The following is a 27481-nucleotide window of genomic DNA, read 5'->3' on the forward strand; positions in this document are numbered from 1 at the left end:
GGATCACTCCAGGGTTTTAATCCAGGGCCCCAGATCCCACATTTTGAAGAAAAATAAAAAAAGCAAAATAACAAAAAACCCAAAACTTAAAAAAAACAACAAAAAGTAACAGAAATAACAAAAAATAACAGAAATAACAAAACTTAAATAATAAAAATAACAAAACTTTTGACTCCAGCAAAGGGGAAACCACAGTGGTTCCTTTTGGGCCTTCTGGTTTTGGGGCTCTTTGGAAATTGAAAGTTTCAGGGTGTTTTTTTTTAATTTTTTTTGTCCCAAACTTGCAGGGTTTGCTCCCGTTCTGGTGTTTGTGGGGTGGTGGTGGCCCCAAAAAAAGGGGGAAGGGAACATTGCACAAGCTGCTGTTCCCTCCAGATGATGACTGGGCAGAAGTGGAGCCTCTGCAAGCCACAGGGGCAGGCTGGAAATGCAAAAAAAAATTCAAGTGCAGGATCCTAAAAAGCCGAAAATGTGTGGGTGTGGGGAGGGAAATGGGGGGAAAATTCCAGGAAAACCAAATTTTGGTCACTGCTGGCTGTAGATAGGCGGCTTCCTGGCTTGGGTAAGGTTAAAAAAGGAAATTCCTTGGGAGTGAAAATGACAAAAAAAACCCCTCAGAGGCTTCCAGGGTGAGGTTGGTCTTGGCTGAGTGATAAAATTGGGATTTTTTGGGATGTTGGTGATGAAAAGTGGGAGTTTTCCAAGGGATGTGGGGCTGGAGGAGCCTGGGGTCATTTCTCCGTTCCTGGAATTGCTGGGGCTGGAAAATCCCTCCAGGATCTCCCAGGCCAGCCTGGGAATGATCCCCAGTTTGTCACCAGCTCTGTCACATCCAGGAATTCCTCGGATATCTCTGGGAATGAGGACTGGAAATTCCTCCTGATCCTGTAGGCAAATTCCTCCTGATTTCATGAGGAAATTCCTCCTGATCTTGTAGGAAAATTCCTCCTGATTTCATGGGGAAATTCCTCCTGATCCTGTAGGAAAATTCCTCCTGATCCCATGGGGAAATTCCTCCTGATTCTATGAAGAATTTCCTGATGATTTCAGAGGAAAATTCCTCCTTATCCCATAGCAAATTCCTGATTCCATGAGGAAATTCCTGCTGATCCCATGGGGAAATTCCTCCTGATTCTATAAGGAAATTTCTCCTGATTCCATGAGGAAATTCCCGCTGATCCCATGGGGAAATTCCTCCTGATTCTATAAGGAAATTTCTCCTGATTCCACAGGGAAATTCCTGCTGATTCTGTGAAGAAATTCCTGCTGATTCCATGAGGAAATTCCTCCTGATTCCATGGGGAAATCCTCCTGATCCTATAGGAAAATTCTCCTGATTCCATAGGGAAATGTGTCCTGATCCTGTAGGAAAATTCCTCCTGATTCCATGGGGAAAATCCTTCTGATCCTATAAGGAAATTCCTCCTGATTCTTTGAAGAAATTCCTGCTGATTCCATGAGGAAATTCCTCCTGATCCTGTAGGCAATTCCTCCTGATTCCATGAAGAAATTCCTGATTCCATGAGGAAAATCCTGCTGATTCCAAGGGGAAATTCCTTCTGATCCTATAGAAAACTCCTCCTGACCCCATAGGAAAATTCCTCCTGATTCAGTGGGGAAATTTCTCCTGATTCTATGGAGAAATTCCTGCTGATCCCATAGGAAATTCCTCCTGGTCCTGTAGCAAGTTCCTGATTCCATGAGGAAATTCCTCCTGATTCCAAAGGAAATTCCTGATCCCACAGGGAATTTTCTCTTGATTCCATGAGGAAATTCCCCGCGGAAATTCCTTCCATGAGGAAATTTCCCATAGGAAAATCCCTCCTGATTCCATGAAGAAATTCCTGCTGATCCCACGTTTCATTTTCCCTGATTCTTCAGAGCATTTTTTGCCTTCCTTTGTATTTTTCCCAGCTGTTTGGTGCCTCAGTTCCCTTTTCCCCAGGAAATCTCCAATGAAATCTCATTTTCCATGACTCAGGCTTGGAACCAGAGCGAGGCAGCCCCAAGGTGAAATCTCATTTTTGCTCCCAAAATCAGCATTTTAGAACCAGAATTCACCAGCAGAGAGAGAGAGAGAAAGAAAGAAAGAAAGAAAAGAAAGAAAGAATAATAAAATAAAAAATAAAAAAAAAAAGAAGAAAAAAGCAAAGGTGAAACCAGAATTTCAGAAAACAACCTGGGCTTGGAAAGCCCCCGGATGGGTTAAATTTAGGTCATTTCAGGGGATTATCTGTGGTCACCAATTATGCAAACATTGAAAAAAAAAACACCATTGCTCTGATGTTTTATATCTAAAATTCAGCTTTTTTTTTAATATTTTTTCCACGCCCCTGCCTTGTCCATCCTTCCTGCCCTGATCTCACTGCTGAGGGAGATTCCATGGGTTTGGGGTTTTTTGAATATTTTAACTATTTTATATATTTAAATAATTTTAAAATATAAAAAGAAGAATTTGGAGTTGCAGGTTATTTTTTATGTTGTTTTTTAGGACATATATATATGTATATATATATATATATATATATATATTTAATATTTTTTATTTGATGTTGGGAGCTCAGGGCTCTTCAGAGGAGCAGCACAAATGGAATTTCCTGGGATTTCATAATGATTTTTTTATTCTGGAAGAATAATTTTTTTTTATCCTGGGATAATAATCCAGTGAAGTTTTGGGGTTTTGGAGATGAACGTTTGGCAAAGTTGGGGGTTCTGGGAGATGAACATTTGGTGAAATTTGGGGTTTTGGGAGACAAACACCCTGTGAAATTCAGGACTTTGGGAGATGAACTCTCTCTGAAGTTTGGGGTTCTGGAGATCAACACCCAGTGAAATTTAGGGTTTGGAGATGAACACCCAGTGAAATTTGGGGTTTTGGGAGGCAAACATCTGGAGAAGTTTGGGGTTTTGGGAGACAAATATCCAGTGAAGTTTTGGGGTTCTGGGATATGAACACCCTGTGAAGTTTTGGGAGACGAATATCCAGTGAAATTTGGGGTTCTGGGAGACGAATATCCCGTGAAGTTTGGGGTTCTGGGATATGAATATCCTGTGAAGTTTGGGGTTTTGGGAGATGAACACCTGGTGAAATTTGGGGTTTTGGGAGGAAAACATCCCGTGAAGTTTTGGGATGCTGGGAGATGAACATTTGGTGAAATTTGGGGATCTGGAGATGATACCCTGTGGAATTTGAGGTTCTGGAGATGAACATTTGGTGGAATTTGGGGTTCTGGAGATGAACGCCCTGTGGAATTTGGGGTTCTGGAGATGAACATTTGGTGAATTTTGGGGTTCTGGAGATGAACACCCTGTGGAATTTTGGGGTTCTGGAGATGAACACCCGGTGAATTTTGGGGTTCTGGAGATGAACCCGGTGAATTTTGGGGTTTCTCCAGGACAGGTCCCCAGCTCAGACGCTGACAGCCCCACCCTGCCCAGTGCCACATCCTGGGGAGCTCGGGGACAGCAGGGGTGGAGTCTCTGTTATCTTTGGAGGTTAATTTTTATTTTTTTCCCACCAGTTTCATTTTCGCTCACCCAATATTTAGGCAGCTCTGATCTCCTTTTTAATTAATTGCAGGAATCTCACTTTGAGTGTTTCTTCTACAAATGAGCACTTCCTTATTCCTGTTTTTATTTTTATTTTTATTTTTAGCTACATTATACTTATATTTATATGTGTAGGTATATTTACATTTATATTTATAGGTATATTTATAGGAATATTTTGTTTATGTTTATACTTATATTTTTTATTTTTATTTTTATTTTTAGGTACGTTATATTTATATGTATAGGTATATTTACTTTTATATTTATAGGTATATTTATATTTATAGGAATATTTTGCTTATGTTTATACTTATAATTTATTTAATTATAATTTTAATTTTTATTTTTACTTTTAGGTACATTATACTTATATTTATAGCTATATTTACATTTATATTTATAGGTATATTTATAGGAATATTTTGCTTATGTTTATACTTATATTTTTTAATTTTTATTTTTATTTTTATTTTTAGGTACGTTATACTTATATTTATATGTATAGCTATATTTACATTTATACTTATAGGAATATTTTGTTTATGCTTAAACTTATATTTTTTTAAATTTTAATTTTAATTTTTAGGTATGTTATACTTATATTTATATGTATAGCTATATTTACATTTATATGTATAGGTATATTTATATTTATAGGAATATTTTGTTTATGTTTATACTTATTTTTAATTTTAATTTTTATTTTTATTTTTATTTTTATTTTTATTTTTATTTTTATTTTTATTTTTATTTTTATTTTTATTTTTATTTTTATTCCATGTGTAGGAACCTCAGGAATCACTGCTTGCTGAGCTGGAGGAGCTTTATTCACCCCTGAGATGTTTTTACACAAATTTAGCCTCACTTTACATCAAAGCCCGTTTATTTTACATTTCTGCTGATTTAAATACAGTCACACCGAGCCGGTTTCACCACCACAACATCCTTTGCTGGCTGCTGGAAGGAGCAAAGCTCTGATCTGCCCGGATCCCACCTGATTTGGAGGCGAATTCTCCCCTAAATCCCTTTTCCCATCAGCTGTGCCACGCTGCGGAGCCAGCCAGGTCCTGCCCTTGTCACCGGGCAGCTCAAACCCCTTGGCAGCTTCTCCCAGGAAACCAAATCCCACATTTCCCCCTCTGCCCTGCGCTCTCAGGCAGCTCCTTTGTCCTCCTTATCTCGAGGTTGGCACCTCCTGCGTGTGACAGTGCCCAAAAAAAATCCAGATTTTGGCTTGGGGGTGCTTTTAGAATGATAATATTCCCAAATCTTGGATTGCCACCCCCTGGAGCAGGCAGGACTTCAAAGTCCCCCTGGGTTTTGTCACTACAAAAGGCAGCTCTGAGCTCTGAGAGTCCCTAAATCCTGTGTGAAGCTGATTAATTTACACCCTGTTAATTACCAGGTGCCTTTCCAAGGGGCTGCTCCAGCCATTTCAGTGCACAATGTCATTTTCAAGGGGAATTAAAGCCTTTGTTTCTGTGTTTGTGGAGTTGTTTTGAAAGGCATCATCTCCCACCTGGGAATTTTCTCCCATCCTGAAGGCCTTTATTACCTTTAATAACAGAAAACTATTAATAATTAATCACCTAAATACAAATGGGCTCCATGGCCTGGAAGTGCAGAACAAATATGGTGAATTTTAGAGTTCCATGAGGGTATTTCAGAGTACCTGGAGCGTCTGAATGCTGTGATCTCACCTGGCTGGGGGGAAACTGAGGCCAGGAGCAGCTGAATGCTCTGAGCAGAGCAAAAAAGGAAATCAGTCCTCAGTCCCTGGCTCTTCCCAGGGTGAATTTCCACCCTGAATATCGAATTTCACAATCCCCAATCCCTGGTTCTTCCCAATCCCTGGCTCTTCTCAGGATGAATTTCCACCCTGAATATCGAATTTCACAATCCCCAATCCCTGGCTCCTCCCACTATGAATTTTCACCCTAAATATTGACCCCATATTTTTATTACACACCCCATTAGCGGAAAACCTCTCATTTTTCTCTCGACAAAACTCGTTTAGGAAACTAAAATAAATAGGAAATCGCTTTTTTTTTTTTTCTTTTTGCTGAAAGTGTGAGAGCTGAGCCAGGGACCTGCCCGGGGATGATTTGCAAGAACCGTTGTGGTTTCAGCTCTGAGAACCCCCAGGCCCAGGGACAGGGGACAGCACCAGGATGAGTGTCCCTGTCCCCTGGGAACCCCCAGGCTGATGTCCCTGTCCTTTGAGAGCCCCCCAGGCTCTGTGTCCCTGTCCCTGAGAGCTCCACAAGCTCTCCAGACAGGGGACAGCATCCAGGCTGATGTCCCTGTCCCCTGAGTCCCCCCCAGGCTGGTGTCCCTGTCCCTTGGGAGCCCCCCAGATTCTGTGTCCCTGTCCTTTGAATCCCCCCCAGGCTGATGTCCCTGTCCCTCAGAGCCCCCCAGGCTCTGTGTCCCTGTCCCTGATTCCCCTCCCAGGGGACACCCCTCAGACTCTGTGTGTCCCTGTCCCCTGAGTCACCCCCAGGCTGGTGTCCCTGTCCCTTGGGAGCCCCCCAGATTCTGTGTCCCTGTCCTTTGAATCCCCCCCAGGCTGATGTCCCTGTCCCTCAGAACCCCTCAGATTCTGTGTCCCTGTCCCCTGAATCCCCCCCAGATTCCGTGTCCCTGTCCCTTGAATCCCCCCCCACATTCTGTGTCCCTGTTCCCTGAGTCCCCCCCAGATTCCATGTCCCTGTCCCCTGAGTCCCCCCCAGGCTGTGTCCCTGTCCCCTGGGAGCCCCTCAGATTCTGTGTCCCTGTCCCTTGAATCCCCCCAGATTCCGTGTCCCTGTCCCCTGAATCCCCCGCAGATTCTGTGTCCCTGTGCCCCGAGTCCCCCCCAGATTCCGTGTCCCTGTGCCCCGAGTCCCCTCCAGATTCCGTGTCCCTGTCCCCTGATTCCCCCCAGGCTCTGTGTCCCTGTCCCCTGAGTCCCCCCCAGGCTGTGTCCCTGTCCCTCAGAGCCCCCCAGATTCCGTGTCCCTGTCCCCTAAGTCCCCCCCAGGCTGGTGTCCCTGTCCCCCGAGTCCCCCCCAGGCTCTGTGTCCCTGTCCCCTGATTCCCCCCAGGCTGTGTCCCTGTCCCCGTGCCAGCAGCTGGCAGGGCACACAGCAGCAGGAGGAAGTGGCAGGGCCGGCTCTGCTGCCAGCCCTGGGGACAGTGCCCAGGCAGGGTCAGGCATTGCCAGGGCTGTGCTGGTGTCTCCAGGAAACCTCTCCAGGCTCCCAGCCCGGCTCAGCAGCCCCAGATCTCCTTCCTGCCAGCACCAGGGGGGGCTTGGGGGGCTTTGGGGGGTTTGGAGGCTTTGGAGGCTTTGGGGGCTTTGGAGGCTTTGGGGGCTTTGGGGGGTTTGGAAGCTTTGGAGGCCTTGGGGGGTTTGGGGGGTTTGGAAGCTTTGGGGGCTTTGGAGGCCTTGGAGGCTTTGGGGGCTTTAGGGGCTTTGGGGGGTTTGGAGGCTTTGGGGGGTTTGGAGGCTTTGGGGGGTTTGGAGGCTTTGGAGGCCTTGGGGGGTTTGGGGGCTCTGAGGGCTTTGGGGGCTTTGGGGGGTTTGGAGGCTTTGGGGGTTTGGGGGTTTGGGGGGTTCGGGGTGTTTGCAGCAGGATTTGCTCCCAGCTCTGCTGGAGCTGCAGCTTTTGTTGGCGATTTCAGCCCTTCCACATCCTGCCCAGGGCTGGGGGAGATCCCCAGGACCCCAAACCCGAGTGGGGGCAGCAAAATGCTCCTCATCCTCCTGCCCTGGGGCTGCTCCAGCGTTTCCCAAAGATTTCCCAGCCAAAACCCCAAACTTTACCAGATGTTCATCTCCCAGAACCCCAAACTTCACTGGGTGTTCATCTCTCAAAACCCCAAATTTCACAGAGAGTTCTTCTCTCAAAATCCCAAACTTCACTGGATATTTGTCTCCCAGAATCCCAAACTTCTCCAGATGTTTGCCTCCCAAAAAACCCAAATTTCGCAGGCTGTTCATCTCCCAAACCCTAAATTTCACTGGGTGTTGATCTCCAGAACCCCAAACTTCACAGAGAGTTCATCTCCCAAAACCCCAAATTTCACTGGATATTTGTCTCCCAAAACCCCAAACTTTACTGGATATTTCACTCCCTCAACTCCCCAAACTTCACTGGATGTTCATCTCCCAAAGCCCCAAACTTCTCCAGATATTTTGCCTCCCAAACCCCCAAACTTCCCTGGGTGCTTGTCCCCCAAAATCCTGTGAGGAGCTGGGTTTTCTACCTGAAATAAATCCCTGATTTTGTGCTGGTGATTCCCTCTGTCCCTGTTTTCCCTGTGCTCTGTGGAGGAGCAGGGTTTGGCTGTGATGCCTTAAAGGGCAATTTTGGGCTGCAGGACTCAGACCCTCCCTGTGGCTTCCTCACTCTGGGTGAACAAGGAAAATCCCTCCCACCCCACAAAACTCTCCCTGCTGGCCATCAGGATGGACCCAAAGCTTTTCAGAACTCCTGGCCTCGTTTCCTACAGAAAAACCCAGCTAAACCCACCACCCTGGCCTCCCTTTTACATAAATTCTTCCTCCTTTGGTTGATTTCTGCCTGGCCTGACCACGGGTGGGACAATCCCACCAAATGTCCCCAAAATAAAAAAGGGCACTCAGGAGGGGCTCAGACCCCACTGAGGAGTGGCTGCAGCTTGAATAATGATGAATAATCCCCTCAGTTTTGTGGGAGAGCAGCTGGGAGGGTGTTTGGGAAGCTGTGCCACATCTGGATGTCCCCAGAGCCTCGCAGGTGCCACCTTGGTGTCTAATCCTGCCAGCCCAGCCTGGGCTTATCAAGGCCCTGTGGGGGCAGAAAGGGCAGAGATAAAGCAAAAACTCCTTTTTTTTTGTGGTGTTCCTGCAGCTCCAGGCAGAGATAAAACAAAAACTCCATTTTTTTTTGGTGTTCCTGCAGCTCCAGGCAGAGATAAAGCAAAAAGTCCTTTTTGTTTTGGGTGCTCCTGCAGCTCCAGGCTTGGGTTTCTCAGAATGCAGCTGCCCTCAAAGGAGAAATGAGACAAACAAATGTGTGGGGACGGGGACAGGGAGTGATAGTAGTGCTGGCCCTGGCCCTGTCCCTGTCCCCAGGCACAGGGAGAGGCTGCCCTGGGCTATCAGCACCCTACAGAGGAAGGGGGAAGAGCTGCCTGCACTTCCAGAGGCAGCTGTGCCATCAAACTGCAGGGTTTCAATGGAAATCCCACAATTTTCCTCAGCCCTGAAAGGCTTTGGAATGGAAATCCCAAATTTTTCCTCAGCCCTGCAAGGTTTGGAATGGAAATCCCAATTTTTGGAATGGAAATCCCAAATTTTTCCTCAGCCCTGCAAGGTTTGGAATGGAAATCCCAAATTTTTCCCTCAGCCCTGCAATGTTTGGAATGGAAATCCCAAATTTTTCCTCAGCCCTGCAGGGTTTGGAATGGAAATCCCAAATTTTTCCTCAGCTCCGCAGGGTTTCAATGGAAATCCCAAATTTCTCCTCGGCCCTGCAAGGTTTGGAATGGAAATCCCAAATTTTTCCTCAGCTCTGCAGGGTTTCAATGGAAATCCCAAATTTCTCCTCGGCCCTGCAAGGTTTGGAATGGAAATCCCAAATTTTTGAATGGAAATCCCAAATTTTTCCTCAGCCCTGCAAGGTTTGGAATAGAAATCCCAATTTTTTCCTCAGCCCCCTCCAGGAAATCCATCCTGCCTCATTCTCTGTGTGTGAGAGACTTGAAATCACCTCAAATATTGAAATTTGCATTTTTTTTCTGCTCAGCCCCCAGCCAGGGCAGCTCCTGGGCTGCTGGGAAGTGATGCCACGTTTGGGATTGGGATTGGGATGGGATTGGGATTGGGATGGGATTGGGATTGGGATCTGTCTGAAGGAGGGAACACATCCAAGTGGCCCAAGCAGGGACCAAAAACGAGCCCTGGGAAATCCTGCTTGGCTCAGGAGCTCAATTTTCCATCCAGGGAAACAGAAAAATCCATTTTTTTTTCAGGGATCCTCTGCTTGAGATGAATATTTTTCCTAATTAAGAAACTGGAAATAAGGGATAAATTCTATCCTAAGTAATAAATTATATCCTAAACGATAAATTCTATCCTAAATGATGAATTATATCCCAAGGAATAAACCAAAACCAGGGACTGCACATTTGGCCTGAACCTCACAGGGCCCTCCTGTGAAATAGGGTTGGGAAATGATGCAAGAAACCTCAAATTCCTGTGAAATTTCCTGTGAAATAGGGTTGGGAAATGCTGCAAAACACCCCAAAATCCCAATTTTTGCACCTCTGAGCACCAAAATCCTGTTTGATTCCTGCCCTGATGGAGCCCTCAGGGCCTTTCTCCCTCAGGGCCTTTCCCCTGATGGTGTCAGGGAGACAAAAAGAAACAAAAAATCTTCAAAACCACAAGGCTGCCTTTGCCCCACAGATTTCAGGGGGTCCCCACAAACCCGTTGTGCCCCACAAATTGATTTTTACCTGCCAGACACAAGTGTGAGCACTCAAAAGTGTTTCTGTACTTCCTGCAGGGTGAAAAATCGAGCGGGAAAACAGAAAAAAAATAAAATAAAAGCTGCTGAGCAACGATTCCTGCTCACCTGCAGGGCTGAAAAATCCCAATTTTTGCAGCTCTAAGCACCAAAATCCTGTTTGATTCCTGCCCTGATGGAGGCCTCAGGAACTTCTCCCTCAGGATGGTTCCCCTGATGGTGTCAGGGAGACAAAAAGAAACCAAAAAATCTTCAAAACCACAAGACTGCCTTTGCCCCCACAGATTTCAGGGGTGCCCACAAACCCATTGTGCCCCACAAATTGATTTTTACCTTCTAGACACAAGTGTGAGCACTCAAAAGTGTTTCTGTACTTCCTGCAGGGTGAAAAATCGAGCGGGAAAACAACAAAAAAAAAATAAATAAAAGCTCTGAGCAACGATTTCTGCTCACCTGCAGGGCTGAAAAATCCCAATTTTTGCACCTCTGAGCACCAAAATCCTGTTTGATTCCTGCCCTGATGGAACCAGGAGAGCCCTCAGGGCCTTTCTCCCTCAGGGCCTTTCCCCTGATGGTGTCAGGGACACAACAAAAACCAAAAAATCTTCAAAACCACGAGGCTGCCTTTGCCCCCACAGATTTCAGGGGGTCCCCACAAACCCGTTGTGCCCCACAAATTTATTTTTACCTGCCAGACACAAGTGTGAGCACTCAAAAGTGTTTCTGTACTTCCTGCAGGGTGAAAAATCGAGCGGGAAAACAAAAAGAAAAATAAAAGCTGCTGAGCAACGATTTCTGCTCGCCTGCAGAGCTGAAAAATCCCAATTTTTGCAGCTCTAAGCACCAAAATCCTGTTTGATTCCTGCCCTGATGGAACCAGGAGAGCCCTCAGGGCCTTTCTCCCTCAGGATGGTTCCCCTGATGGTGTCATGGAGACAAAAAGAAACCAAAAAATCTTCAAAACCACAAAGCTGCTTTTGCCCCCACAGATTTCAGGGGTCCCCACAAACCCATTGTGCCCCACAAATTGATTTTTACCTGCCAGACACAAGTGTGAGCACTCAAAAGTGTTTCTGTACTTCCTGCAGGGTGAAAAATCGAGCGGGAAAACAGAAAAAAAATAAAATAAAAGCTGCTGAGCAACGATTTCTGCTCACCTGCAGGGCTGAAAAATCCCAATTTTTGCACCTCTAAGCACCAAAATCCTGTTTGATTCCTGCCCTGATGGAGGCCTCAGGAACTTCTCCCTCAGGATGGTTCCCCTGATGGTGTCAGGGAGACAAAAAGAAACCAAAAAATCTTCAAAACCACAAGGCTGCCTTTGCCCCCACAGATTTCAGGGGGTCCCCACAAACCCGTTGTGCCCCACAAATTTATTTTTACCTGCCAGACACAAGTGTGAGCACTCAAAAGTGCTTCTGTACTTCCTGCAGGGTGAAAAATCGAGCGGGAAAGCAACAAAAAAAATAAAATAAAAGCTGCTGAGCAACGATTTCTGCTCACCTGCAGGGCTGGGTGCACAGCTGAGAGCTCCAGAGCAGTTTTTGCACCCCTAAATCTCCTCTGAACCCCACAGCTGCAGCCCAGGCTGGTTCTGATGTGTTTTGGGGGAGATTTGAGCTCAGCCTGCAAAGCCAGCACAGCTCAGGGATTCTGCTGGGGGCTCCTGAGCTCAGGGCTGAGCTTTGCAAAGCTCGGCTTAAAATGGTTTAAATGGGTTGGACAGGGCTTGATAAAGGGTTTGGAGCATCCCAAACATTGGGATTTCTTTCCCTGCCTCAATAAAGGGTTTGGGGCACCCCAAAGATTGGGGTTGCGTTTTTCCCTGCCTTGATAAAGGCTTTAGAGCATCCCAAATATTGGGGTTGTATCTTTCCCTGCCTTTATAAAAGATTTGGAGCATCCCAAACATTGGGATTTCTTTCCCTGCCTCCATAAAGGGTTTGAAGCATCCCAAGTATTGGGGTTGTATCTGGAGCATCCCAAATGCTGGGATTGCATTTTCTCAAATATTGGGGTTGCATTTTCCCTGCCTCTATAAAAGGTTTGGAGCATCCCAAATATTGGGATTTCTTTCCCAGCCTCAGTGAAGGGTTTGGAGTATCCCAAATACTGGGGTTGCATTTTCCCTGCCTTGATAAAGGGTTTGGGATAAAATCCCAAAGATTGGGATTGTGTCTTTCCCTGCCTCTATAAAAGATTTGGAGCATCCCAAATCTTGGGATTCCTTTCCCTGCTTTGATAAAAGGTTTGGAGCATCCCAAATCTTGGGATTGCTTCTGGAGCATCCCAAATATCGGTATTGTGTTTTTCCCTTCCTCTACAAAGGGTTTGGAGCATCCCAGATATTGGGATTGCTTCTGGAGCATCCCAAATCTTGGGATTGCTTCTGGAGCATCCCAAATATCGGGATTGTGTTTTTCCCTTCCTCTACAAAGGGTTTGGAGCATCCCAAAGATTGGGGTTGCTTCTGGAGCATCCCAAATATTGGGATTGCATTTTCCCCTTCCTCTACAAAGGGTTTGGAGCATCCCAAAGATTGGGGTTGCATCTGGAGCAACCCAAATATTGGGATTGCATTTTCCCAAATATTGAGATTTCTTTCCCTGTCTCAATAAAGGGTTTGAAGCATCCCAATGCCACTAAATGGGGCGATTTTGGGTTTTTTTTTTTCCCCATTTCCTGCTTGTCACCCTGTCTGTCTCCCCCTGTCTGTCTGTCCCTGTCCCCCCTCCTTAAATCCCCCCCCAGGCTCCAACGGCCGCCCCAGCTGTGGCAGCTCCTCTGTCACACAAGAGAGGCAGCAGCCCCCAAGTGACAGCAGGTGACAGTTGTGTGCACGTGAAGCGTGGCCTGCCACCCTCCCCAGGGCGCCCCCGAGCCTTGCAGGGCCCCTGGGAAATCATTTCATCAACATCTGAATATTTGGAGTTCTTCAACGTTTGAATATTTGAATTTCATCCACGTTTGAGTATTTGAATTTCATTCAACGTTTTGATATTTCCCCCCAAAACAGCCCTGGCTGTGCCGGTGAGGATGAGGAAGGTCCCCTTCTCCATCATTCCTGCTGAAATCAGGGAAAAGTTCTGAATTCTTGAGGCTTTTCATGTTAAAACCCCTCTGCTCTTCCTCAAATCTAAAATCCTCGAAAAATGGAAAAAACAAACAAAAAAACCCACCCCAAAACCCAAAAAACCCAACAAAAACCAAAACAACAACTACAACAAAAAAACCCCCTGAATTTAAAAATCCCCTAAAAACCAACAACAACAACAACAACAAAAAAAAAAAAACCAAAAAAAAAAAAACCAAAAAACAAGGCAAAAAAAACCCCAAAAACCCCCCAAAAAACCCCCAACACCCCCCCAAAAAAAAAACCCCAAAAAACCAAAAAAATGGGGATATAAACCCTCTTTCCCTTCCTGCCCAGCTGGAACGTGGAAAACCTGCTCAGATAATTTTTTGGGGTGCAAAAAATGCTGGAATTCCTCACACCCAACCCCAGGGACACGTCCTGAGGGGGATTTTGCCCAGGGATGTGATGCAGGATGAAGATTTTAGCCCCAAATGTTTCCTTTTCCCTCTTCAAAATTGCATTTCCTGCCAGACAAGGATCCCCCAAAGAGCCCCACAGGAGGGACAAGGAGCGGAGCCAGGGCAGAACCTTCCAGAAGGAATCATGGGGACAGCTCCAGCTGAGAGAGGAGCAGCTGGGGCTGGGAGGGACAGGGCCACTGTCCCCATGGCACAGGGAGGGACATGGCCACTGTCCCCATGGCACAGGGAGGGGACATGGCCACTGTCCCCATGGCACAGGGAGGGGACAGCACAGGAACTATCGAGGCCTCCCAGCTGCTGCTGCAGCTCCAGCTGAGCCTCTGGGGCTGCCATCCCTGGGGACTTTATCAGGGATTGTCCCTTTGTGTCCCCTCCTTTTGGGCTGCTATCCATGGGGACTTTATCAGGGATTGTCCCTTTGTGTCCCCTCCTTTTGGGCTGCCATCCATGGGGACTTTATCAGGGATTGTCCCTTTGTGTCCCCTCCTTTTGGGCTGCCATCCATGGGGACTTTATCAGGGATTCTGCCCCCCATTTTTGGGGTTGCCATCCATGGAGACTTTATCAAGGATTGTCCCCATTTAGGGCTGCCATTCTTAGGGACTTTACTGAGGCTGCGTCACCTCCTTTTGGGGCTGCCATCCCTGGGGACTTTATCAGGGATTGTCCCTTCGTGTCCTCTCCTTTTGGTGCTGCCATCCATGGGGACTTTATTGGGGCTGTGTCCCTTTTTGGAGCTGCAGTTCTTGGGGACTTTATCAGGGATTGTCCCCTCCTCTGGGGTTGCCATCCCTGGGGACTTTATTGGGGACTGTCCCCTCCTTTTGGGGCTGCCATCCATGGGGACTTTATCAGGGATTGTGTCCCCCCTTTTGGGGCTGCCATCCCTGGGGAGTTTATTGGGACTGTGTCACCTCCTTTTGGTGCTGCCATCCATGGGGACTTTATTGGGGACTGTCCTCTCCTCTGGGGCTGCCAGGCTTTGTTCTTATCAAGGATCTTTTATCAGCTCCTTGCCCTGACAGCCTCAATTTTCATTTCATCTGCAAATGGGGACAGGGGAACTGATCAGATCAAACAAGAACCGGCCCAAAGCCCAGCTCTAAACTCAGCTTGAGCTCTAAACTCAGCTTGAGCTGCTGAGAGGCTCCAGTGAGTTCACACAACTTCCTGCATTTCACCCACCCTTATTCCTGCTGGAATGCCAGGATCCCACTGGAAGGGAAAAAAAAAAGGGATTTTTCATCAACCTCCAGGCTCAGATTTAGGGATTTTCTCCAAGTGACAGCTGAAAATGAGAGATTTAATGAGCAGGAGAAGGTGACAAGAGTTGCTGTCACCCATCCTGTCACACCAAGGAGCTGCTCAGTTCTGGCAGCCAAACCTTGCTGGTTCTTCAGCTCCTTGCCCTAAAACCATTTAAAATGTTTTTGTTTTTGTTTTTTTTAAACCATTTAAAGCTCATTTTTTAAACAATTAAGCTCATTTTAGGTCCAAAAAATCCCAAAGTTCTGGGAATCCCAAGAGCAGAGTTTGTCCCTGAGGACAGGATTGGGATGCAAGGATTGGGGAGTACAGAGAGCAAAACCTGCAGAGCTCCTCTGTTCCCTCAGCAACCCAAAATCTGATTTTCTACAGAAAATAAGTGAGTTTGTATCATCTGGGCTGCACAAAAAGGGGGAAAAAAAGGCAAAAATTCCCAGCTTGGATCCATCTCCTCCTCCCTTGGGATCCCAGAACTCCAGGCAGGGATGGGAGGGAGCAGAAATTTCTGAGTGCCCGGGACCAGCCTGGAGCAGGGCGGATTTTTTGGGTGGATTTTTTTTGGGGGGGGGGGATTTTCACAGCAGAGAGGTGGGAAAATCGCCATGAATTCATTCAGTGCGGCTGATTTGGTTTGTGAATGAAGAAATAATCAGAATTTCTCGGTGCCAACGTGCCCTCTGCTGGCAGCGGGGCTCCTTGCAAAACGGGGGATAAATCACGATGAAAATGTGGGATAAATCACAATAAATCACGATCAAAATGTGGGATAAATCATCATTATCTCAAATCAGGATGGTCTTTGTGCACTTTCCAGCCTATTTAGCAAGAAAGGAGAGTTAATGAGTGGAGCAGGCAAAGTTTCATCCTGGCTCAAGGACAGCCTGGAATTAAGGAGCTCCAGGGATGTCATAAATCAGGATATCATAAATTGGGATGTGATAAATCAGATTTTAATGGAGACTTTGCTGACTCAACAAAATCCTCGCGGTCCTTTTGTCCTGTCCGGTTTGGGATGGGCGGGACCATCAATCCCATCTCGTTCCACCCCCTCGGGATCTCCAGATGTGCGGGGGGAGGGAGGGTGGGCGCATCCAGATGTTGCCCCCTCCTCCGCACTACAACTCCCACGATGCTCCGCGCGTCGCCCCCGCCTGCACTACAACTCCCACAATGCCCCGCGCGCCCGCCCACCGCCACGCCCGCACCTGGCGCATGCGCACAGCTCCATATGGCTCCAAGATGGCTGACACAGCGTCCGGGGGCTCCGGCACGGTAACGGCGCCTGATCCCCGGGGCGCGGGGCCATGGGGGCGGGTTCCCGGCGGGTCCCCGGCGGGGCCGGGCAGGGCGGCAGCGCTCGATCCCTCCGGGGCGCGGAGGCGGCCGCGGCCAGGCCGCGGAGCGTGGAGGCGGCTGGTGGAGGGAGGGAGGCGCTGATTGGCTGGAAGGCCCGAGGGGAGGCAGGGTTTGATTGGCTGAGGATGGCGCGCTCCAATTGGCTGGCGGGGAGCGGGGCGGGGCTTGTGTGGGGAGGGTGTCCTTAAAGGGGCCGCGTCCCAAAAAGTCAAAAAGTGTCTGGGAGGTTCTGTAAGGACACGTGTGTAAATATATGTACTTATATAAATATTTATATATATATATATATATATATATATATGCACATATATATACCCATGTGCCCCTGTGAGTGTATACAACACATGTGTGTGTGTATACCTGTGTCCTGCTGTCACCCTTCCCATTACCTGCTCCCGAACTTTTTCCAATCCTTGTTCCATGTTCCTTCCCAGTCCCTGCTTCATGGTCCTTCCACCTGATCTGTGACCCTTCTCTGCTCCCAAGTTCCTGCTCCCGAGCCCTTGCATTCCCTGCTCCCTGCCCCGTCCCTTACCATGAATCCCATGCCACGGATCCCATTCAATCCCATCCTATCCCATGCCATGGATCCCATCCCATGCCATGGATCCCATCCCATGCCATGGATCCCATCCCATCCAATGGATCCCCTCCCATCCCACGGATCCCATCCCACCCTAACTCCCCATCCCTAACTCCATTCCTCCATCCCAGTGGGTGCCCCTGCAGACAATTACCATGGATCCCATCCCATCTCATGGATCCCATCCCATGGATCCCTTCCCATTCCCTAACTCCATTCCCCCTGGCAGAGGGTGGGCAGCAAGCAGGCTGGCACCCCAGCTGACAATTACCATGGATCCAACGGATCCCATTGCATGGATAACTCTGTTTTTTCCCTGGCAGAGGGGCAGCAAGCAGGCTGGCACCCCAGCTGACAATTACCAGCTGGCGCGGCGCCGCACGCTGCAGGTGGTGGTGAGCTCGCTGCTGACCGAGGCCGGCTTCGAGAGCGCCGAGAAGGCGGCGGTGGAGACGCTCACCGAGATGATCCAGAGCTGTGAGTGCCCCCTCACAGCCACACAGCAGCGCCCTCTGCTCACACAGGGCTGGCACCCTGCTTTATACACAATGACAGGGTGGGGAGAGAGCAGCCCAGCTCTGATGCTGCAGATAAATCCCAAAAATCGGCCCTCAGCGCGAGGCATCGATCCCAAAAATCAGCCCCAGTTCATGGCACAAATCCCAAAAATCAGCCCTCAGCGCGAGGCACCGATCCCAAAAATCAGCCCTCAGTGAGAGGCACCAATCCCAAAAATCAGCCCCAGTTCATGGCACAAATCCCAAAAATCAGCCCTCAGTGAGAGGCACCGATCCCAAAAATCAGCCCCAGTTCATGGCACCAATCCCAAAAATCAGCCCCCAGTTCCTGCAGTCAGCCCCGGTCTGTGGCACAAATACCAAAAATCAGCCCCAATCCAAGGCACAAATTCCTGGAATCAGCCCCTAATCCAAGGCACAAATCCCAAAAATCAGCCGCAATTCCAAAGGCACAAATTCCTGGAATCAGCCCCAATCCATGGCACAAATCCCAAAATCAGCCCTTAATCCAAGGCACAAATTCCTGGATTCAGCCCCAATCCAAGGCACGAATCCCAAAAATCAGCCCCAATTCCAAAGGCACAAATTCCTGGAATCAGCCCCAGTCCAAGGCACCAATCCCTGGATTCAGCCCCCAATTCCTGCAGTCCTGGAGCTGCCCCAGCTGGGAGAATTGAACCCCTGGTGGTTTTATCCTGCAGATATTTCAGAAATCGGGAGGAGTGCCAAATCCTACTGCGAGCACACAGCCAGGACCCAGCCCACGCTCTCAGACATCGTGGTGACCCTCGTGGAGATGGGTGAGCAGCTCCCTCTTCCCACCCCTTCCACCTCTGGATTGGGAAATTTCCCCCCAGAATCTGGGATTTGGGGGGTGCCTGTGGTGGTGTTCAAAGGGGTCCCAGGACGAGGGAAGAGATGAGGATCTGACTCCATGTTTCAGAAGACTGATTTATTATTTTGTGATTGTCACAGACACATTTTATGAAAAATCCTTTCCTTAGGATTTTTTATCCTGAGAAGCCTCAGGAACAAAATATAAACAATAATTATCTGCTGCTGTGGAATGCAACAGGTGCATCTTTGATTGGTTTCATGTGGTTGATTTTAATTTATGGCCAATCACAGCCCAGCTGTCTCAGACTCTCTGAGAGTCATGAGATTTTATTATCTTTCCTTTCCTTTCCTTTCCTTTCCTTTCCTTTCCTTTCCTTTCCTTTCCTTTCCTTTCCTTTCCTTTCCTTTCCTTTCCTTTCCTTTCCTTTCCTTTCCTTTCCTTCTTCCCTTCTGATGAAATCCTTTCTTCTATTCTTTGAGTACATTTTTAATATAATATATATATATATAATAAAATAATAAATCAGCCTTCTGAAACACGGAGTCAGATCCTCGTCTCTTCCCTCAGCCTGGGACCCCTGTGAACACCACCACAGATGATATAAATTGTATTCAAACTGTACTAAAAGAATAGGAGAAGGGATTTCATCAGAAGGCTTGAAAGGAATAGAAAGGAATGAATGATAATAAAATCTTGTGACTGACCAGAGTCCGAGACAGCTGGACTGTGATTGGCCATTAATTAGAAACAACCACATGAGCCCAATCCCAGATGCACCTGTTGCATTCCACAGCAGCAAATAACCATTGTTTCCATTTTGTTCCTGAGGCCTCTCAGCCTCTCAGGAGAAAAAAAAATCCCAGCAAAAAGATTTTTCATAAAATGTGTCCCTGACAGGTGTCCACACACAGCTGATGCTTTTCCCTGACCCCATGATCTGCTCCCCTCGCCCATTCCTTTCTTGTTTAATTTGGAAAAATTTAATTCTGGATTTTGACCGGGTAAATTCCCCTTTTCCTCTTTGGTGTTCCAGGTTTCAACGTGGAAACCCTTCCTGCCTACGCCAAGCGCTCCCAGAGGATGGTGATCACTGCCCGTACGTGGGGCACCTCTCCTGGGCTGGGGACAGCCTGCAGCTCCTGGAGCTCCCCTCTGCTGCCTTCCAGGGAGCTCCTGAGGAGCTTCCTCTGGGATAATCCAGGATTTGGGGCTCCTGTGTTGGGGTGAAGGGACCTGGGTCGCTTGGGAGGGGATTTATCTGAAGGGTCAAGGGATCCTTTTCCCCTCTGGGATCCAATCCCAGGGTCAGGGATGGGGTCAGAGCTTTGGGAGGACCCTGGGAAGGAGGATTCCTGTGTTTTCCCTGATTCCTGTGGTGTTTTCCCTGATTCCTGTGGTGTTTCCCCTATTCCTGTGGTGTTTTCCCTCATTCCTGTGTTTGTTTTCCCTAATGCCTGTGGGGTTTTTTCCCTGATGCCTGTGGGGTTTTTTCCCTGATGCCTGTGGGGTTTTTCCTGATCCCTGTGGGTTTTTTCCCTGACCCCCGTGTTTGTTTCCCTCATTCCTGTGTTTGTTTTCCCTCATTCCTGTGCTGTTTTCCCTGATTCCTGTGTTTGTTTTCTCTGAATCCTGTGCTGTTTTCTGATTCCTGTGGTGTTTTCCCTGATTCCTGTGGGGTTTTCCCTGATTCCTGTGGGGTTTTTCCAGGTTCCTGTGTTTTCCCTGATTGCTGTGTTCTTTTCCTTAATTCCTGTGTTGTTTCCCTGATTCCTGTGGTGTTTCCCCTATTCCTGTGGTGTTTTCCCTCATTCCTGTGTTTGTTTTCCCTAATTTCTGTGTTTTCCCTGATCCCTGGGGGTTTTTTCCCTGACCCCCGTGTTTGTTTCCCTCATTCCTGTGTTTTCCCTCATTCCTGTATTTGTTTTCCCTCATTCCTGTGTTTGTTTTCCCTGATTCCTGTGGTGTTTTCTCTGATTCCTGTGGTGTTTTCCCTGATTCCTGTGCTTGTTTTCTCTGATTCCTGTGGTGTTTTCCCTGATTCCTGTGTTTGTTTTCCCTGATTCCTGTGCTGTTTTCCCCCTGCAGCTCCAGTGACAAACCAGCCTGTGACCCCCAAAGCCCTGACAGCTGGGCAGAACAAACCTCACCCACCCCACATTCCTGGCCATTTCCCAGAGTTCCCAGATCCTCACACCTACATCAAGACACCAGTGAGTGAAAACAACATTTTTGTGCTGTTTGGGGTCTCCGAATTCCAGGAGTTGGGGTGGTTTTACTGCAGTGCTGCTGCCATTTATCCAAAATATTCCTGCTGACCTGATACACTCCTTCTTTTTGGGTTTTGGGCATCCCTTGCCATCCAGAAATCAGCCAGAATCCCTGGATTTCTCATTTTTGTGCTGGCTGGGATCTCTTTGATGTCCAGAACCCCAGAAGTGTTGTTTTTTTTTTTACTGCAGCACTGGTGTTATTTATCCAAAGTATTGTTTTTCCTGGCTTTGAATATTCCTTGTTTGTGGGTTTTGGACATTCCTTGGGATGGGATCCTTCCCCTTGCCTGCTCCCAGACCATTCCCAATGCAGAATCCCTGGATTTCTGCCTGCTGGACCCCTCTAACTGTCCAAAACCTCATGGATGCTGAAGAGCAGAACCTGCAGCTGCTCCATCCCCGTGAAGTTTGGAACTTGAGCTGCTCCATAACTCCTCCATCCCTGGGATGTTGGTTTGGAGGTGGAGCTGCTCCATCCCTGGGATGTTTGGGAGTGAAGCTGCTCCATAACTCCTCCATCCCTGTGAAATTTGGGAGTGGAGCTGCTCCATCCCTGTGATGTTTGGAAGTGGAGCTGCTCTATAACTCCTCCATCCCTGAGAAGTGTGGAGGTGGAACTGCTCCACAACTCCTCCATCCCTGTGAAGTTTGAAAGTGGAGGGGCTGCTCCATCCCTGGGATGTTGGTTTGGAAGTGAAGCTGCTCCATCCCTGTGATATTTGGAGGTGGAGCTGCTCAATTCCTGTGAAGTTTGGAGGTGGAGCTGCTCCATCCCTGGGATGTTTGTTTGGAGGTGGAACTCCTCCATCCATGTGAAGTTTGGAGGTGGAGCTGCTCAATTCCTGTGATATTTGGAGGTGGAGCTGCTCAATTCCTGTGAAGTTTGGAGGTGGAGCTGCTCTATCCCTGGGATGTTTGTTTGGAGGTGGAACTCCTCCATCCATGTGAAGTTTGGAGGTGGAGGAGCTGCTCCATCCCTGGGATGTTGGTTTGGAAGTGAAGCTGCTCCATCCCTGGGATGTTTGTTTGGAGGTGGAGCTGCTCAATTCCTGTGAAGTTTGGAGGTGGAGCTGCTCCATCCATGTGAAGTTTGGAGGTGGAGCTGCTCAATTCCTGTGAAGTTTGGAGGTGGAGCAGCTCCATCCCTGTGACGTTTGGAGGTGGAGCTGTCCCAACCCTGGGATGTTTGTTTGGAAGTGAAGCTGCTCCATCCCTGTGACGTTTGGAGGTGGAGCTGCTCCATCCCTGTGATGTTTGGAGGTGGAGCTGCTCCGTCTCTGGGACGTTTGGAGGTGGAACTCCTCCATCCCTGTGACGTTTGGAGGTGGAGCTGCTCCATCCCTGTGATATTTGGAGGTGGAACTCCTCCATCCCTGTGAAGTTTGGAGGTGGAGCTGCTCCATCCCTGTGATATTTGGAGGTGGAGCTGCCCCAACCCTGGGATGTTGGCTTGGAAGTGAAGCTGCTCCATCCCTGGGATGTTTGTTTGGAGGTGGAACTCCTCCATCCCTGTGACGTTTGGAGGTGGAGCTCTCCCCAGCTCCTGCGTGCTGTCCCTCCCTGCAGACGTACCGCGAGCCCGTGTCCGATTACCAGGTGCTGCGGGAGAAGGCGGCGTCGCAGCGCAGGGACGTGGAGAGGGCCCTCACCCGCTTCATGGCCAAGACTGGCGAGACCCAGAGCCTCTTCAAGGACGATGTCAGCACCTTCCCACGTCAGTCACTCCATGGTTTCACCTCCCTGCAGGGTTTGGGAGTCATCCCGCGGTGCTGTCTGCACTGCTGAGGTGCTGGGTGTGGGAATCCTCGAAATCAGAGGGTTTGGGGGAAGGATTTAAGGATTGCCACAATGGAAGGTTGGGAAAGGAGGGATTTTGGGGTTAAAATGGGGAGGAAAAGCAGAAAGCAGCTCCTCAAGGTTTCCTTTTTTCTCCTGGTGGAGAAGTTAAATCCAAATCTCATCCCAAATCCAAATCTCATCCCAAATCCAAATCTCATCCCAAATCCAACTCTCATCCCAATCCTGGCTCCATCCCTGTAACCTCCCCCATGAACTTCTTCTCCCTGACATTTTCCTGCTGCTGGAAATTTTCCTGTCTCTGCCTGCAGAGCAGAGATGAGAATTCCCACTTTCCCAAGGCTTGCTGGCCCCACAGCTTCATTTAAGAGGAGCCCAAATTTCCCAGCTCATTGGGAATTTATGGTGGAGCTCAGGGAGGATTTTCTGTGTTGGAACACTGCTGGAAACATGAAGAGATTCAGAAAATTGGGAAGTAGAGAGTGCCATCTTTTAGGGAGCAGAAAATTGGGAAGTAGAGAGTGCCATCTTTTAGGGGTCAGAAAATTGGGAAGTAGTGAGTGCCATCTTTTAGGGATCAGAAAATTGGGAAATAGAGGCTGCCATCTTTTAGGGATCAGAAAATTGGGAACTAGAGAATGCCATCTTTTAGGGATCAGAAAATTGGGAAGTAGAGAGTGCCATCTTTCAGGGATCAAGATTTCCTTCCTTATCCTTAGGAAATGTAAGGAAAAGGAAATGCATCCAAACCCAGAACCAGCGAAATGTTTGATCTCCATAACTTTGTCCCTAATTTCTGAGGGCAGGAATTTCTCCCAGCTTCCTGACTGTGTCTCCCCTTTTCCCTGCTGCCAGTGATTGCTGCCAGGCCTTTCACTGTGCCCTACCTGACAGCTCTGCTGCCCTCTGAGCTGGAGATGCAGCAGATGGAGGAGACGGATTCCTCGGAGCAGGACGAGCAGACGGACACCGAGAACCTCCCGCTGCACATGAGCACGGTGGGGCCACCCTGGGGCCATTCCTGCACCTTGGAAAACCTGGCTCTGCCTCCTGGGAAATGGGAAATGGGACTGAGCAGTGCCAGGGTTCTCCAGTTTGGAATTCTGACTTTGTTTCCTGGGAAATGGGGAATGGAACTGAGCAGTGCCAGGGTTCCCCAGTTTGGAAAACCTGGCTCTGTTTCCTGGGAAACGGGAAATAATGGAACTGAGCAGTGTCAGGATTCTTGGAACTTGGAATTCTGGCTTTGTCTCTTGGGAAATGGGAAATGGGAAATGGAACTGAACAGTGTCAGGGTTCCCCAGTTTGGAAAACCTGGCTCTGTTTCCTGGGAAATGGGAAATAATGGAACTGAGCAGTGTCAGGATTCTTGGAACTTGGAATTCTGGCTTTGTCTCTTGGGAAATGGGAAATGGGAAATGGAACTGAACAGTGTCAGGGTTCCCCAGTTTGGAAAACCTGGCTCTGTTTCCTGGGAAATGGGAAATAATGGAACTGAGCAGTGTCAGGATTCTTGGAACTTGGAATTCTGGCTTTGTCTCTTGGGAAATGGGAAATGGGAAATGGAACTGAACAGTGTCAGGGTTCCCCAGTTTGGAAAACCTGGCTTTGTTTCCTGGGAAAATGGGAAATGGAGCTGAACAGTGTCAGTGTTCTTCAGCTTGGAATTCTGGCTCTGTCTCCTGGGAAATGGGGAATGGAACTGAACAGTGTCAGGTTCCCCAGTTTGGAATTCTGGTTTTCTCCTGGAAAATGGGAAATGGAACTGAACATTGTCAGGGTTCTTCAGCTTGGAATTCTGGCTCAGTCCCTTGGGAAATGGGGAATAATGGAACTGAGCAGTGTCAGAGTTCTCCAGCTTGGAATTCTGGCTTTGTTTCCTGGGAAATGGGAAATGGAATTGAGCATTGTCCTGGTTCTTGAGTTTGGAAATCCTGGCTCTGTTTCCTGGGAAATTGAACTGAACTTTTGTCAGGGTTCTTCAGCTTGGAATTCTGGCTTTGTCTCATGGAGAATGAGCGGAGTGGGTGGGAAAAGGCAACTTAATATTGCTGTGGTTCTTCAGTTTAGGAAAACCTGGTTCTGTCTCCTGGGAAATGGGGAATGGAATTGAACTTTGTCAGGGTTCTTAAGCTTGGAAAACCCGGCTCTGTTTCCTGGGAAATGGAACTGAACATTGCCAGGGTTCCCCAGTTTGGAATTCTGGCTCTGTCTCCTGGGAAATGGGGAATGGAACTGAACACTGTCCTGGTTCTCCAGCTCCCTGCAGAGTCCAGTGCAGAAGGAGGCTGAGCAGGAGCTTTCAGGACATCCCCAAATTTTCATTTTCCCAAGGAATTTTCCTGTCTCACAGCCCAGGAGGCCTGGCCCCTGATGCAGCTCCTTGTGTGCTTGGTTGTTGATTGTCCCTCCTGCCCACACGTTCTGGGCTTAGAATTTGGAATCCTGGAATAGTTTGGGTTGAGAGGGACCATAAAAATCTTATCCCATGGGCAGGGACACCTTCCCCAACCCCAGGATTGCTCCAGCCTGGCTTTGGACACTTCCAGAGTTGGAGCAGCCGTGGATTCTGTGAGCAGAAAGATTTCCAAGCCTGACTTTTGATTTTTTACTGTTTTTTCTCCATGGCAGGATGATGCAGGACCCGAGAAGGAGAACACCTCAGTGCTGCAGCAGAGCAGCTCCCTGGCAGGCAGCAGGAACGGGGAGGAGAACGTCATCGACAACCCCTACCTGAGGCCCGTCAAGAAACCCAAAATCCGCAGGAAGAAGTGAGGGGGAGGGAGGGGGGGAAATTCCCAAAATTCCCCTGGGAACCTCACCCAGGGCTCAGGAGAGGCCGCCCAGCTGAGGAGGGGTCTCTGAGCCTGGTGAGCCCCACGCCCACCCTGCAGCGCTCCAGGAGAACACCCGGGAATTGTCTGGGGGGCTTTGGCTTCTGCTCTGGGGGGGATTGAATTTCTGAGGAGCTGAGAGAGCCGGGCCTTGGAGGGGCTGGGCTTGGAGAACCCAGGGGTTGGATTTAGAGAACCCAGGGGTTGGATTTGGATTTGGAGAACCCAGGGGTTGGATTTGGATTTGGATTTGGAGGACCAAGAGGTGGATTTGGATTTGGAGAACCCAGGGGTTGGATTTGGATTTGGAGAACCCAGAGGTTGGATTTGGATTTGGAGAACCCAGAGGTTGGATTTGGATTTGGATTTGGATTTGGAGAACCCAGAGGTTGGATTTGGATTTGTAGAACCCAGACGTTGGATTTGGATTTGGAGAACCCAGGGGTTGGATTTAGAGAACCCAGAGGTTGGATTTGGAGAACCCAGAGGTTGGATTTGGATTTGGATTTGAAGGACACAGGGGTTGGATTTGGAGGGCACGGGGACTGGATTTGGATTTGAAGGACACAGGGGTTGGATTTGGAGGACCCAGGTGTTGGATGTGGGGACCCAAGGACTGGATTTGGAGGAACAAGGGATTGGATTTGGAGGGACACAGGGGTTGGGGTTGGATTTGGAGGGAAACAGAGTTGGATTTGGATTTAGAGGACACAAGGTTGGATTTAGAGGACCAGAGTTGGATTTAGAGGACACAGGGGTTGGATTTGGAGCACCCAAGGGTTGGATTTGGAGGGACGCAGGGGTTGGGGTTGGATTTCGAGGATGCGGGGTTGGATTTGGAGGGACACAGGAGCTGGAGCTGAGGGATCCAGGGGTTGGATTTGGATTTGGAGGAACAAGGGATTGGATTTGGAGGGACACAGGGGCTGGATTTGGATTTAGAGGACACAGAGATTGGGTTTGGAGAACCCAAGGGTTGGATTTGGAGGACACAGGAGCTGGATTTGGAGAAACCAGGGGTTGGATTTGGATTTGGATTTGGAGGACACAGGGGTTGGGGTTGGATTTGGAGGACATAGGGTTGGGTTTGGAGGGACCCAGGGTTGGATTTGGATTTGGATTTGAAGGACCAAGGGGTTGGATTTGGATTTAGAGGACACAGAGGTTGGATTTGGAGGACCCAAGGGTTGGATTTGGAGGACACAAAGTCTGGAGCTGTGGGACCCAGGGATTGAGATTGGGTTTGGAGGACCCAGCCTTTATTCCCTTTATTTCCTCCTTTATTCCCTTTATTTCCTCCTTCATTCCCTTTATTTCCTCCTTTATTCCCTTTATTCCCTCCTTCATTCCCTTTATTTCCTCCTTCATTCCCTTTATTTCCTCCTTTATTCCCTTTATTCCCTCCTTTATTCCCTTTATTTCCTCCTTTATTCCCTTTATTTCCTCCTTCATTCCCTTTATTCCCTCCTTCATTCCCTTTATTTCCTCCTTCATTCCCTTTATTTCCTCCTTCATTCCCTTTATTTCCTCCTTCATTCCCTTTATTTCCATGTCCCTGTTGTCATTATTGGCTCTGCTTCTGGAGGGCTTTGCTTTCATTTTCCTTCAGCATTTTCTTGGGTAAAATAAAGAAGGAAAATCTTCTCTTTTTTTTTTGGGTTAAAGAAAACCAAAAAAAAAGGTTTTCTTTGATTTCTTTGGAAAACCCATTTGGGTTTTCTTTGACCCAAAATCTGGGTTCAGTTTCCATCAGAAAAAGCTCCTGAGGTTTGGTCCAAAATCTTCCAAAAAATTCCAGCTTCACCTCCATGAAGTTAAAAGGATCCCCCCTCTTTCCCCAGGACAAAAATTTAAAAAAAAATTTTTTTTCAATGATTTCCTGCCAAAAAAAATCTGAAATTAAATCTCAAAGCCCCCACCCTGTGTGTTCCACTGTCCCTTCTGCTGGTGCCTTGCTTGTACAGAATGAAAAATGTACAGAACACCTGTAAATGTTTGTATATATCCAAAAATTTTATCTTTTTTTAACTTTTTTTTTTGTTTTCTGCAAGGAGAAAAATCCCTTGCTGGGTAGGGGAAAAAGAAAAAAAGGTGGAATGAAAATTGTAGTTTTTATGTTCATAATAAAAGAAATTTTATGTCCTTATGAGCAAATTGTGATTTTTGTGTTCATCAGAAAGGAACAATAATTATTATTTAGTAAAGGTATTTAGAATTATTTAATAGAGGTATTTAGTAAAGGTATTTAATATTAGTATGTTCCTGTATCAATTTAATACAAATTAATAAATTTAAATTAAATTTATATAAATTTAATAATGGAATATAAAAATAATTCATGATGTTCATAATTAAAGAAATTTTATCTCTTATGAGATAAATTTTAATTGTTATTTAAATTATTTTCAATTC

The 27481-nt window shown here is 47.8% G+C and overlaps 1 protein-coding gene across 6 annotated transcripts; it reads left to right on the forward strand.

Annotated features, from left to right (window-relative positions):
- The first annotated feature begins 16039 nt into the window (after window positions 1-16039).
- Window positions 16040-27215, forward strand: TAF8 (TATA-box binding protein associated factor 8). Of its 6 annotated transcripts, none has more exons than XM_077190542.1 (10): window positions 16040-16145; window positions 17136-17289; window positions 18032-18130; window positions 19202-19264; window positions 20254-20378; window positions 22005-22152; window positions 23091-23233; window positions 24867-25389; window positions 25558-25605; window positions 25655-27215. In XM_077190542.1, exons 1-8 carry the CDS (start codon window positions 16044-16046, stop codon window positions 25008-25010), a joined length of 978 nt encoding a protein of 325 aa, XP_077046657.1. In that variant the 5' UTR covers window positions 16040-16043; the 3' UTR covers window positions 25011-25389; window positions 25558-25605; window positions 25655-27215. The 6 variants fall into 6 exon arrangements, with proteins under 6 accessions (XP_077046657.1, XP_077046655.1, XP_077046658.1 ...); XM_077190540.1 differs by adding an exon at window positions 25390-25457 and having other exon boundaries at window positions 24867-25300; window positions 25558-27215; XM_077190543.1 differs by having other exon boundaries at window positions 24867-25300.
- The last annotated feature ends 266 nt before the right edge of the window (window positions 27216-27481 follow it).

Source organism: Agelaius phoeniceus, chromosome 25, assembly GCF_051311805.1.
Source record: "Agelaius phoeniceus isolate bAgePho1 chromosome 25, bAgePho1.hap1, whole genome shotgun sequence".
Taxonomy (NCBI): Eukaryota; Metazoa; Chordata; class Aves; order Passeriformes; family Icteridae; genus Agelaius; species Agelaius phoeniceus.

Excerpts from the sequence above, each read along its gene's own strand:
- TAF8 (XM_077190538.1), top strand. The coding sequence starts at position 16,044 with ATGCCCCGCGCGCCCGCCCACCGCCACGCCCGCACCTGGCGCATGCGC. Across the intron at positions 16,146-17,135 it reads CGTCCGGGGGCTCCGGCACG|AGGGGCAGCAAGCAGGCTGG; the intron begins GTAACGGCGCCT and ends TTTCCCTGGCAG. Across the intron at positions 18,131-19,201 it reads GGTGACCCTCGTGGAGATGG|GTTTCAACGTGGAAACCCTT; the intron begins GTGAGCAGCTCC and ends TTGGTGTTCCAG.